We start from the raw sequence: 12,189 nt of genomic DNA on the forward strand, positions 1-12,189 counted from the left end.
TTACATCACAGTTACAAATGTTTATTAATCGTTAAGATTACACAGGTTTATTGAGTTGTGGAACACAGAATAAAAATCAACTTGTTTAGACAAAGAACCTGTTGCTGCACTGTTTTGTTGGACTCTGTCAGACTGACATGAATTTGAGTTGAAGCTACATACATCTTTCAGTCTTGTGGTTTTCATAATTCATATTTGGAAACAAAAATAACCCGTGTGTTGGAATAAATCCTTTAAACTGATGGGATTACTTGATTCATTCAGTTTTTGTCTTTGCAACTGGCAGCTTATGACCTCACGGAGACAGAAAGCTGTTTCAGCTATAGTGTCGAAGACAGCGACAAGTACTTGACTTTTAAACTTGTGGACAAAGATATGAGGTGTGAAAGCTTTGTGCCCCCCCCCCCCGGCCTGCTCTCTATGGCACATCAGGGAATGGTCACCTGCTCTGGGAGGATGCACTCCGAGCTCTTCTCACTGCAGGGCTTTTTGAAGCGAGCAGAGAGGATGAGCTGCTGCAGGCACCTTAGTCTGAGGCTGCATGATCTCTTTGCTCTTTATATATTGCCGTCTGTAATAAAGCGAGGAGAAGTTTTGATCGTGTAATTCTGATTAATATAAGAATGTGTAACATTCCACACAAGTAAGTCAATACAAAATATCTTTGAAAAACCACGACTGGTTTTGGTAATCTTCCTCTCTTTTGACAGACTTCTATACACTGAGTGCCTGGCTCAGTTTATGATGTTAGTGACGTCAGTGGGATTGGGATATGCAGCGTTTTTAAAAGTTGTGGCAGGTGACATTAGACGTTTGAACGCGCTCATTCACAGCAAGGTTCGGTGATTTGACTTCCCCTGTTGGCATTCAATCTCACCTGCTTCTCTAGCGCCTCCTTCCCAGTGGTGGACATCTTGGGAGCCGGCGCGCGCTCGCAGGTGCATCCTTCCAACAGGTAAATCCCAGCAGGGCGCGCGCTTTGCTCGTTCTCAAAGTAGAACAGTACATTCTGGTGAAGGGCGAAGAACTTCTCGTGCCATCGGCTATTCTCCGCCGTCTTCTTGCTCAGGTAGCCGCGCTTAGTCCCCTCTTTACGCGCGACCGCCGACAAAAATAGCGCATGCCCTTCGTTGTAGCGGACGCTCTTCTGCATATTGTTGTACTGTTGTGTAGACAAAAGAAAGTGCGACAACCGGTGCGTTCACTGCGAGCCCATGTTCCCCGGGGCTTGCGTGGAAACTTTGCCACAGAGCGACGGGCGGCTCAGCGGCGCCGTGGTGCATAGAAAAGTTGCCCCGCTGACGGAAGCGCTTCTGCAGAGGAACTCATAGTAAAGATGCCCGAGTCCCGCATTCACTCAAATAAATCCATCCTTCGCTTTTACAATCAAACAAATGGAAAGCGAGAGAAAGCGAGAGGCGTGCCGCTCACAGAGGGAAGAACCCTCTTAAGTGGACACAGAGTCGCAGTCCCGATAGACTGTAATCGGCTTTGGCAGTGGTTTACTCTCTCTCTCTATCGCACACTCACTCTCACTAGGTCTCTCTCGCTCTCTCTCTGGTGATGCGCGCTGATCTTGGAGTTGGCGGAATTAAAGGCGGAGCGACAGTGAGTTGGTCGATTGTGAGAGTGAGTGAGGTCTTTAGCTTACAGTGTAGCAAATGTGAATTATTTCTGTACTTTTTTCCAACAGCAAATGTTTTGTAGTTTTGGGAATTCATTTTATATCCAAGTTAAGTTTACAGATATTTCGGGTTATTCCTATGCATGTTTTTTTTTTTTTTAAATCTTAAATAGATAAAACCTTTCGATGCTCCAGGGGGAGCTGCTGGACGTGATAAACTCGGCGTCAGCTCAAGTTTGAAACGGAGAAAAATGTTACCAAAGTTCTGCAGTTTGCTTCTTGTCTTTGGCTGAGGGATGATGAAGGCTTTAGGCTACAGTAGACACTGTTAACACAGCTCCTGTGTAACTTGAATCTCTGAGTAACTTGGGGTTGTTCTAGAGGTCCACAAATTTAGAATGAGCTTCAAAGCAATCTGTCTGTCTTCAAACGGACTTTATTACGACAGTTGCTAATAAAATGTTTGATTTTGAATCCTATGTGGCAAGGATCCTTCAAAACCTACAGTATATATATATATATACCTTCATTCATAGCGTACATATTATGTATTAATGCAATTTGCACTAATCTTTTGCAATGCACTCTTACTTTTTATTCTTAACTTCATTTTTATTTTCTGTTTTGTTTTTTTTAATCACAGAGGCCCTTGCTATGCGCCTTGAATACTTTGACTTTAACTATGTTTTTTATTGTAGACGGTACTATTTTTATTCTTTATCCTGCTGCTGTAAGACAATAATTTCCCTTGTGGGAAATTGAAAGCATAGCTATTATTGTTATGTGTCACTGTGATACACTGTAGGTTCATATCATAATGTATGTTAGGATAGGATATTGTATATATACACACACATGTATATATGTATGTGTGTGTGTGTATATATATATATATATATATATATATATATATATATATACACACACACACACACATACATATATATATATATACACACACATACATACATATATATATATATATATATATATATATATATATATATATATATATACACACACACATACATACATACATATATATATATATATATATATATACACACACATACATACATATATATATATATATATATACACATATATATGTATGTGTGTGTGTATATATATATATATATAACACCCAGCACGCCCCTGCGGGCGGTTTATCCTTCAAGCTCGGGTCCTCTACCAGAGGCCTGGGAGCTTGAGGGTCCTGCGCAGTATCTTAGCTGTTCCCAGGACTGCGCTCTTCTGGACAGAGATCTCCAATGTTATTCCCGGGATCTGCTGGAGCCACTCGCCTAGCTTGGGAGTCACCGCACCTAGTGCTCCGATTACCACGGGGACCACCGTTACCTTCACCCTCCACATCCTCTCGAGCTCTTCTCTGAGCCCTTGGTATTTCTCCAGCTTCTCGTGTTCCTTCTTCCTGATATTGCTGTCATTCGGAACCGCTACATCGATCACTACGGCCGTCTTCTTCTGTTTGTCTACCACCACTATGTCCGGTTGGTTAGCCACCACCATTTTGTCCGTCTGTATCGGGAAGTCCCACAGGATCTTAGCTCGGTCATTCTCCACCACCCTTGGGGGCATCTCCCATTTTGACCTCGGGACTTCTAGGTTATACTCGGCACAGATGTTCCTGTACACTATGCCGGCCACTTGGTTATGGCGTTCCATGTATGCCTTGCCTGCTAGCATCTTGCACCCTGCTGTTATGTGCTGGATTGTCTCTGGGGCATCTTTACACAGCCTGCACCTGGGGTCTTGCCTGGTGTGATAGACCCCAGCCTCTATGGATCTTGTGCTCAGAGCTTGTTCTTGTGCTGCCATGATTAGTGCCTCTGTGCTGTCTTTCAGTCCAGCTTTGTCCAGCCACTGGTAGGATTTCTGGATATCAGCCACCTCCTCTATCTGCCGGTGGTACATACCGTGCAGGGGCCTGTCCTTCCATGATGGTTCCTCGTCTCCCTCCTCTTTCTTGGGTTTCTGCTGCCTGAGGTATTCACTGAGCACTCGGTCAGTTGGGGCCATCTTCCCAAAGTATTCTTGGATGTTCGTTGTCTCATCCTGGACTGTGGTGCTGACACTCACCAGTCCCCGGCCCCGGCTTAGCGTACAGCCTCAGGGTGCTGGACTTGGGGTGAAACCCTCCATGCATGATAAGGAGCTTTCTTGTCTTTATGTCAGTGGCTTCTATCTCCTCCTTTGGCCAGCCTATTACCCCAGCAGGGTACCTGATCACGGGCAAGGCGTACGTGTTGATGGCCCGGATCTTGTTCTTACCATTCAGCTGACTCCTCAGGACTTGCCTGACCCTCTGCAGGTACTTGGTGGTTGCAGCTTTTCTAGTGGCCTCTTCATGGTTCCCATTCGCCTGCGGGATCCCCAAGTACTTGTAACTGTCCTCTATGTCTGCAATGTTGCCTTCTGGTAGTTCAATCCCCTCAGTTCTGACTACCTTCCCTCTCTTTGTTACCATCCGACTACACTTTTCCAGTCCGAACGACATTCCAATGTCATTGCTGTATAGCCTGGTAGTGTGGATCAGTGAATCGATGTCTCGTTCACTCTTGGCATACAGCTTGATGTCATCCATGTACAGGAGGTGGCTGACAACTGCTCCGTTCCGTAGTCGGTATCCGTAGCCAGTCTTGTTAATGATCTCACTGAGGGGGTTCAGGCCTATGCAGAACAGCAGTGGGGACAGAGCATCTCCTTGGTAGATCCTGCACTTGATGGTGACTTGTGCTATGGGCTTGGAGTTGGCCTCTAGTGTTGTACGCCACATCCCCATTGAGTTCCTGATGAAGGCTCTTAGGGTCCCATTGATCTTGTACAATTATATATATATACATATATATACACATATATATATATATATATATATATATATATATATATATATATATATATATATATATATATATATATACACACACACATATATATATATATATATATATATATATATATATGTGTGTGTGTGTATATATATATATATATATATATATATATATATATATATATATATATATATATATACACACACACACATATATATATACATATACATATATATATATATATATATATATATATATATATATATATATATATATATATATATATATATATATACACACACACACATATATATATATATATATATATATATATATATATATATATATGTGTGTGTGTGTATATATATATATATATATATATATATATATATATATATATATATATATATACACACACACATATATATATATATATATATATATATATATATACACACACACACACATATATATATATATATATATATATATATATATATATACACACACACACATATATATATATATATATATATATATATACACACACACACACACACATATATATATATATATATATATATATATATATATATATATATATATATATATATATACACACACACACACATATATATATATATATATATATATATATATATACACACACACACACATATATATATATATATATATATACACACACACACACACATATATATATATATATATATATATATATACACACACACACACACACATATATATATATATATATATATATATATATGTGTGTGTGTGTGTATGTATATATATATATATATATATATATATATATATATATATATATATATATATATATATATATATATATATATATATATATATATATATATACATACATACATACATATACACACACACACACACACACACACACACACACACACACACACACACACATATTTGGTGCGTATTATCTGATCTTTTAAAGCTCTTTGATGGACTGTGGGTAGCTTTTAAGGAGACACATTTCACAAATTATTTTATATTTATTATTTAAAATATTAATCAGGTTTGAAGTTTAACTTTGATTGATTCGTGAATAAACATAACTAAACTAAACCTGCTATCATAAGCGAAGTTGTACAATTGGTTTTGTGGATGCCATATATGGACAGGAACCGAATGGAATTAAAAAATGCTAAATCAGCATGGCGTCGAAGACCAGCAAGTAAGGCAGGTTTGAATTTTTTTTTTAAATAATTATTAAATAACTACAATCTTGATCAGTTGGCATTATTGACGTTATGACAGTTACAGTGGAAAAGGTGATGACTGTCAGAACCTGAGATGGTTAAAATCCTTTTTTTCCCCACAAATCCACACGTACACACTAGAAAAGGAGCAGCATCACGTACTCCATCAGGTCAGCATATTTGTACTTTTGTTCTTCTCAAAGTATTCCCGTTCACTGGTATTAGGACTTTTTTCTTCATACAATGGTGTGAAAAATGTTCCGGTGATGTCAAGAGTTTAACTGCAGCCATTTCATGAGGGACGATCTGTCGGAGATCCTCCAAAGGTCTGAGAGAAGTTTCTTATTCTTTCTAAAGAGAAAGAGGCAAAGACTTAAATGTTTCACACAGTATTGCATGTACAACATTGCCTGTCTTCACACTGCCCAATATGCTTACAGTCTAAACACACTGTTCCCTCACACATAGCTGTGTACAATAAAATCCATATTCCTAACCTGCAAGCTGCACCTCAAACTCCTCTGTGCGTGATTATTGTGCATTGTTTGGCTTCGCTCAAACAGAGGACAAACATTTCATATAGGGAGGATTACTCTGACAGGTGTTGTGTGAGTGATATTTCATAATGTGAGAATTACTTTGGAGGAAGCTAAGCAACACTCAGCTCCCAGCAGGCTGTCTGTTACACAGCGAGGATAGTGGCGTTTTACAAATTTACAGAGACAGAAGACTGCTTTTGGAAAAATGTGCAATATGCTGATAATTTGCTTGCAAAAAACATAAAGAAAAAACTTGGAATTGGTCATATTTCTACTTTTTAACTTGATTGTAGGCTAGGGCTGGGCCATATTATACCGTTCACGGTAATACCGGTATAATGTTAGGCAACGATAGGAAAATGAAATATCGCGATAGAATATGAGTAAAACGCGCATGCGCAGTGCCTTTGTTTTCATACGCACATGGCCGATTGTTGAGTGAAACAGATGAACCAGAATTGGTTTGTAAAAATGGTGCAACTTCCGTGATGTGGAACTGGTTTGGTGTTTGTCCGTCAGATACACAACAAAGCACATTTTTTTGTAGAACATGCAAGCGGCCGTTGTTATTGTCGTATTTGTCGGACTAAGATGCTCTTAAATCTGGGAGTAATCTGGGTCCTAAACTCCGTATACTTCAGGTCAAACAACACTGCAGCATCACTTAAGAGTTAAAAACTGTCTAAATTCTTTCATCTTTAATAAAACGATCAGCATTGCTGCTTTACCAGGTGTAACTATAAAGTTTAACTTCCAGGCATCCATGAAAACAAAAGTTATTACATTTAACGGAGTTAGAAGTTAGCAGGAAGCTAGCGGAAGTTAGCTCGCTAGTTTCGCTAGTTACCTAAGCATGATATAGCATGTTCTGACTGAGAGATTTCTGAAAAAAAATCAAACGTACAGCTCTGCTATCACTTCCAACATAAATGAAGACAGGAAACTAAACAGCAGTGACGTTTGTAGGGTTACTGAAGTTGGGCTAGCTGGTATATAATGATGTGCTACGTGATCGCTAGCGACACAGCTATGTTAGCATAACATAAACAGTGAAGCTGGAGGACGAACACTAACACTTTTCCACTTATAAAAGTTAACGTGAAGGTTCTTCATGGTTAGAAACAAATGCAATCGCATGGCAGGATGCTGTAAACGGACCAAACTTCAGTCAGGAGAACAACTGAGATAATCCATCCACAATACGAGGTTAGTCATTAATATACTGCAACAACATGGGAATAGAGCAGCTGCCAGAGAATTCAACATTAATGAATCAATGGTACAGAAGTGGAGGAAGCAAGAAGAATGAGTTTAATAAAGTTTGATTTATCTGACTGCTTTGTTTCGCTTAATGTGCCTTATAATCCCGTGCACCTTATGGTCCGAAAAATGCGTACTGCACACTGCAGTTTAATGTTGCAAAGCACCTCTTTTTAACTTCAGTGGATATTATACATGGTTATGCTCAGGATATGTCAGCCCATTTCTACTGGAAATGCCTTTTGGTTAAACTTTCAGCAAGGAATTTGCATTTGCACTGTTACATTTTTATAAAGCTTTAATGTACATAAAAACCAGCTTCTTGTTTAAGTGAAAATAAATGGAAGGTTGTCTTTTTGCGCTAGTAATGTTGTGGAGTTGTATTTTGTCTCGCATCAATTATATCGTCGGTTATATCGTTATCGCAAATTTTCAAATATATATCGTGATAAATATTTTTGGCCATATCGCCCTGCTCTATTGTAGGCTAAATCTTTCTGATCTTGATCCTAAAAGAAAGTTCTCTGCATAAGCATTAAGGAACACAGTATTTTCAATTCCTTTCTGAAAGTGTCCAATAAAATTATCCAATGGAAAATAGGACTGGACATATGACAAACTGTGACTAAGGCTTTTTTTCCCCCAGTTTCTTCAAATTTATGCACTGGCTGTATATATTCTGCCATGGATTTGCTTGTAGGTTTCCCTGTCTTGATGAAGGGGACAAAGTCTGCACTGATTTTCCAAGAATATTGGTACATTTTCTGATTGAGATGTGGCAGCCCAAGTATAAAATCTAGCTCATTTGAGTGTTGAAGCTGAAGAAAACATTCAGTTTCATGTCTGTAGAGCTCCCTTGAGTTTTATTATTTCATGGCACACATTTCAACCCTAGTTTTCAGCTTCCAGGCTCTATTTTTTCATAAAACTCTCCAAAACACAGGACTGCATTTTGTAATGTATTGGAAGACTTACAGGATACTCAAACAAAATAGTATCACACTCACACAAAGTTAGAGGACATAAAAAAAAATTACTTAAAAAAATAGCAGCAGAAGCTCAGGTTTTCTGCCTTTTAGTTCTTAACATAGCTGACACTCCAAAAACACTGGTTTCTAAAATTCCCATAATTCAACTTGGCAGTCTCACTTTACCACTGCATGGGGAAAAAGCAAGGTTATTTAGCAACACTACAGGGGTGCCAATCATTTGAAAAAAATCAAAGCAGGCATAAATAGTGCCACAAGTGTACATCATCTGGGAACAAAAGGCTTATTTCCACAGTTCATGTTAGTATTAGAAAAGTCAACACAGTTTTTGGTCTCTTGTAAACCTTCACACACATATCTGTTACATGAATTGTACCTCTGGGATTTCACCACCCCACTGATAGCTGAACAAATTCAGGTTACTGCATTGTTTTAAAGTTGGGATGCGTCCATTCTGACTCTCCATGCTAATTTCTAAAGTAGGTTTTCAGCTGAAACAAAAATTGAATCCTTTTAGAATCTACTCCAGAACTACAGCATACATTGATCCTCATACTATTAAACTGATCTCAATGTGTAATTTAAGTGGAATCATGCCTTTACGAAATGGTTAAATGTGAACGCGTACCTTCTAGCGTCGACCACTTTCTCCAGCTCTCTGGCTTTGTGAGCAGCAGTGAGCAGTATAGGATCTGGGATGTCAGCCAGTCGGGCAACGTTCAGACCATAGCTCCGCCCTGCAGCTCCTTCAGTTAACTGGTATAAGAAGGTAATGAACTCTGGCTGAACTTCTCCATCTGTTAGTGCACATCATATACACGTAATATATTACAATCTTAAAGTGTCAAGCATTTGCAAATGACCAAAGTTGAAATCATTCCAATCATTCGAAGCAACAGGGAAACCAAAAATTAATGAAAACACTGAAAACAGTGTGTACATACCATCAGTGTCAGCAGAGATATCAGGTTCATTGAGCAAGAAAGCCATGTGGTAGTTAGACACATGTTCAGGATACACCCGCTCCAGCTCACACAGAGGAGGATAATGGGTTACAAACAGGGTTAGGGCTTTCACCTAAGAGAGAGAGTGAGATGGATAAGCAATAACATCCAGAAACATTGAGTACATGGCACCTCTGGAAACTTCTTCAGTCTTTTACACTTATTCTTTAAAATGTTAAGGATCAGGATAAAAGCACAAACAGGGTCATCCATTTTCAAAAGCAACTGGTATACTGTGTGAGAAACTATTCAGTAAAAAACAGCAAGCTGCAGGTAGGGATGGCATCATTGCGCTTGAAGCTCTGCAGGCTCCCAGAAATGGTTGTCACTTTTGTTGCAGAAAATGTTCTTCATCTAGGTAAACTGCAACAAAAAAAGTGAGCGCAGGCGATCCAGTGATAACATTAAATGAGCCTCCAGCTGCCATGTCTGGCACGTTACTATTTACTGACAATGCAACTACCACATTCACACCTACTCAGAAGCTCTACATAATGCCTATATATTACAAAAAAACATCTGACTGTGGTTTGCACAGAATGTATGCATGAACTCTAAAATAAAGGTGCAAAAGCTTTCTGTGTGCATGCTGCACTGAGCTCAGTAAAACCACAGCTACCTGATGACATCAACAGAACAAATTCTCCAACAATTCAAGGTGTTGTTGCTGGGACAGTCCACTCATAACTAGTATCTACTGAAGCTTCGAAAGTGCAAAAGTTAACTTTCAATTCTGATGTTGCAACAGCTTAAACAATCTCTGTCACACCTGCAGCCCACATGAAGAGTTCTGATTAGGATGACGTGATGCTTCCTCTGCTGCCAATAATAATATTTCCTAAACCCAAGCCATCACCTAGGTTTGGCTCATTATTCCCAGCACCAATAATAATCCAAACCCAGCACATGTGGAGGCAAAAAGGCAAGCAATCAGAAAAGCAGTGTGTATGGTAAAGCCATCACAACAGCCCTGACCTGGAGAATGGCTGTACAGAAAAAAACAAGAATGATTCATTATTCAATCATTTTTATGTTATGGTAACATTTAGGGAAATCGTGTTATGTTATATTCATCATGGACCGTTTTTTCCTGAGAGTTGGACAGAGATTACCCTTTGCTTAAGAAGGAGACCACCCACTTCTTCACTCCTTTCACACACGTTTATCACTGTGGCACGACTGTAAAAGTGCCACATCATACCATTATCCTTAAGCTTGGGAGCACATTGGAACTCAGACTGAGTCAGCTTCATTTTATCTGATTGAAGCTTGGATACAGTAAATGACTGCAACAAAGGAGGAAAATTGGACTTAAAAGGGCAAAAGGAATCTTGAAATCTTTAGCAACATGTTTCAAAATGAGTTCAGTTTCCAGTTTATGGAATTTATCTTATGTGCTCCATCTATAAAACAATGGTAAAATAGTTATTTTTGCACAGAGACCATTAAGTATGGTATCCACTGGTTAATTAATGCTAGATCGTCAGTCTAGAGAGATAAGCGTTTTCATACCCACTGTGATGAAAATGGTCCTCCTAAAGACTAATGCACTTGTAAGGTACCCATTCGATTACTTTAAGATGGGCTGCAGATATTGAAAGGAAAGTGAAGGCTTGTGAAACGGGTGTCCAGAGGAAAGCTCTGATTAATAAGGCAGCTCTACTTGTAAACATCTAGACTTCTAGACTACAAAGCCTGTGAAGCTTTTCTCCCCCCCCCCCCCCCCCCCCCCCCCCCAGGGCTGACCTTAAATACTACCATTCAAAAACTCTGCCTCTTACAAACCATACAGAAGATTATAAGCTTATAGGAAATTTGATATCCCACTATCACCAGACTATGTTTATTACATCAAAGGACTAAGCACAAAACAGCTAATCAACTAATCACTGTGCAAGAATAATGTTGCACTTGGCTTCTTAGAAAACAGTTATTTTGTTTGAGAGCAGCCTTCCTCTCTCTCTGCCCAGTGTGAAAAGATGAAAAAAATGCAACATGCAAAAAAGTTAAAAAGCTGTTCTGAGGAAACCTACCAAGTAATCACTGTACTGGAAGTACAGTGATTACTTGACTACAAAACAAATGTGCAGCATGGAAACATATTAGATGAGACATTTGTGTCCATTTCCAGCAATGCGCCTGATTCTAATGCTAAACACAGTCACTTAAACCTGCCTCCATCAATGCCAAATAAGCAGATTCCAGCAGATGTAACAGCCTCTCGCATCCGTCCTTTTTAATAGACAGGGAGTTGAAATATTGGTGAAATAAAAATGGATTCAAAAGCAATCAGAGTGAGCAAAAATTTGTGACTCAAGAAGAGCCACAAACCATCAAATACACTCCATGTGGAATTTCTAGTGTGTTAAATCCCCTTGCCTAGAGTGTCAGTCTTGATTCTAACCTCTCCCAATTGATGGTGCCATTTCTATATTTGAGTTTACATTTTTAACATGCTAATATTGCTAACTGAGAGAAACAGAGTATACCCGAGGCTGCTGAGAATATCATTAATTTTGCAATCTCTGGACATGACTCAAAGTCATTTCCCTGGATGGAGAATTTAGGATGCATTTATTCTGAGCATGATGTGAGGATTTGTATTCAGTTTCATCAGAATTGTTAAATCACAAATGTGGTAATGAAGCTTAGTTAGGGGATC

At 39.0% G+C, this 12,189-nt stretch overlaps 2 protein-coding genes across 6 annotated transcripts in view; both read right to left on the reverse strand.

Annotated features, from left to right (window-relative positions):
- The window catches only part of rasgrf2b (Ras protein-specific guanine nucleotide-releasing factor 2b), a 49,247-nt gene extending 46,760 nt beyond the window's left edge, over nucleotides 1-2,487 (reverse strand). For both annotated transcript variants that reach the window (XM_026188801.2, XM_026188800.2), the window contains exon 1: nucleotides 878-2,487. In XM_026188801.2, the coding sequence (XP_026044586.1) occupies nucleotides 878-1,153 (276 nt within the window). In that variant the 5' untranslated portion in view covers nucleotides 1,154-2,487. The remainder of the gene's footprint in view (nucleotides 1-877) is intronic.
- A 3,021-nt stretch (nucleotides 2,488-5,508) lies between these two features.
- Nucleotides 5,509-12,189, reverse strand: part of msh3 (mutS homolog 3 (E. coli)) — a 56,854-nt gene continuing 50,173 nt past the window's right edge. For 3 of the 4 annotated variants that reach the window (XM_080309342.1, XM_080309344.1, XM_026188804.2), the window contains 3 exons: nucleotides 9,468-9,600; nucleotides 9,152-9,320; nucleotides 5,509-6,086 (listed from right to left, as the gene is read on the reverse strand). In XM_080309342.1, the coding sequence (XP_080165468.1) occupies nucleotides 6,005-6,086; nucleotides 9,152-9,320; nucleotides 9,468-9,600 (384 nt within the window). In that variant the 3' untranslated portion in view covers nucleotides 5,509-6,004. Of the gene's footprint in view, nucleotides 6,087-8,881; nucleotides 9,015-9,151; nucleotides 9,321-9,467; nucleotides 9,601-12,189 lie in introns of those variants that run through there. The other variant, XM_080309343.1, reaches the window with a different exon arrangement.

The sequence above is a fragment of the Astatotilapia calliptera genome, chromosome 12, assembly GCF_964374335.1.
Source record: "Astatotilapia calliptera chromosome 12, fAstCal68.1, whole genome shotgun sequence".
NCBI lineage: Eukaryota > Metazoa > Chordata > Actinopteri > Cichliformes > Cichlidae > Astatotilapia > Astatotilapia calliptera.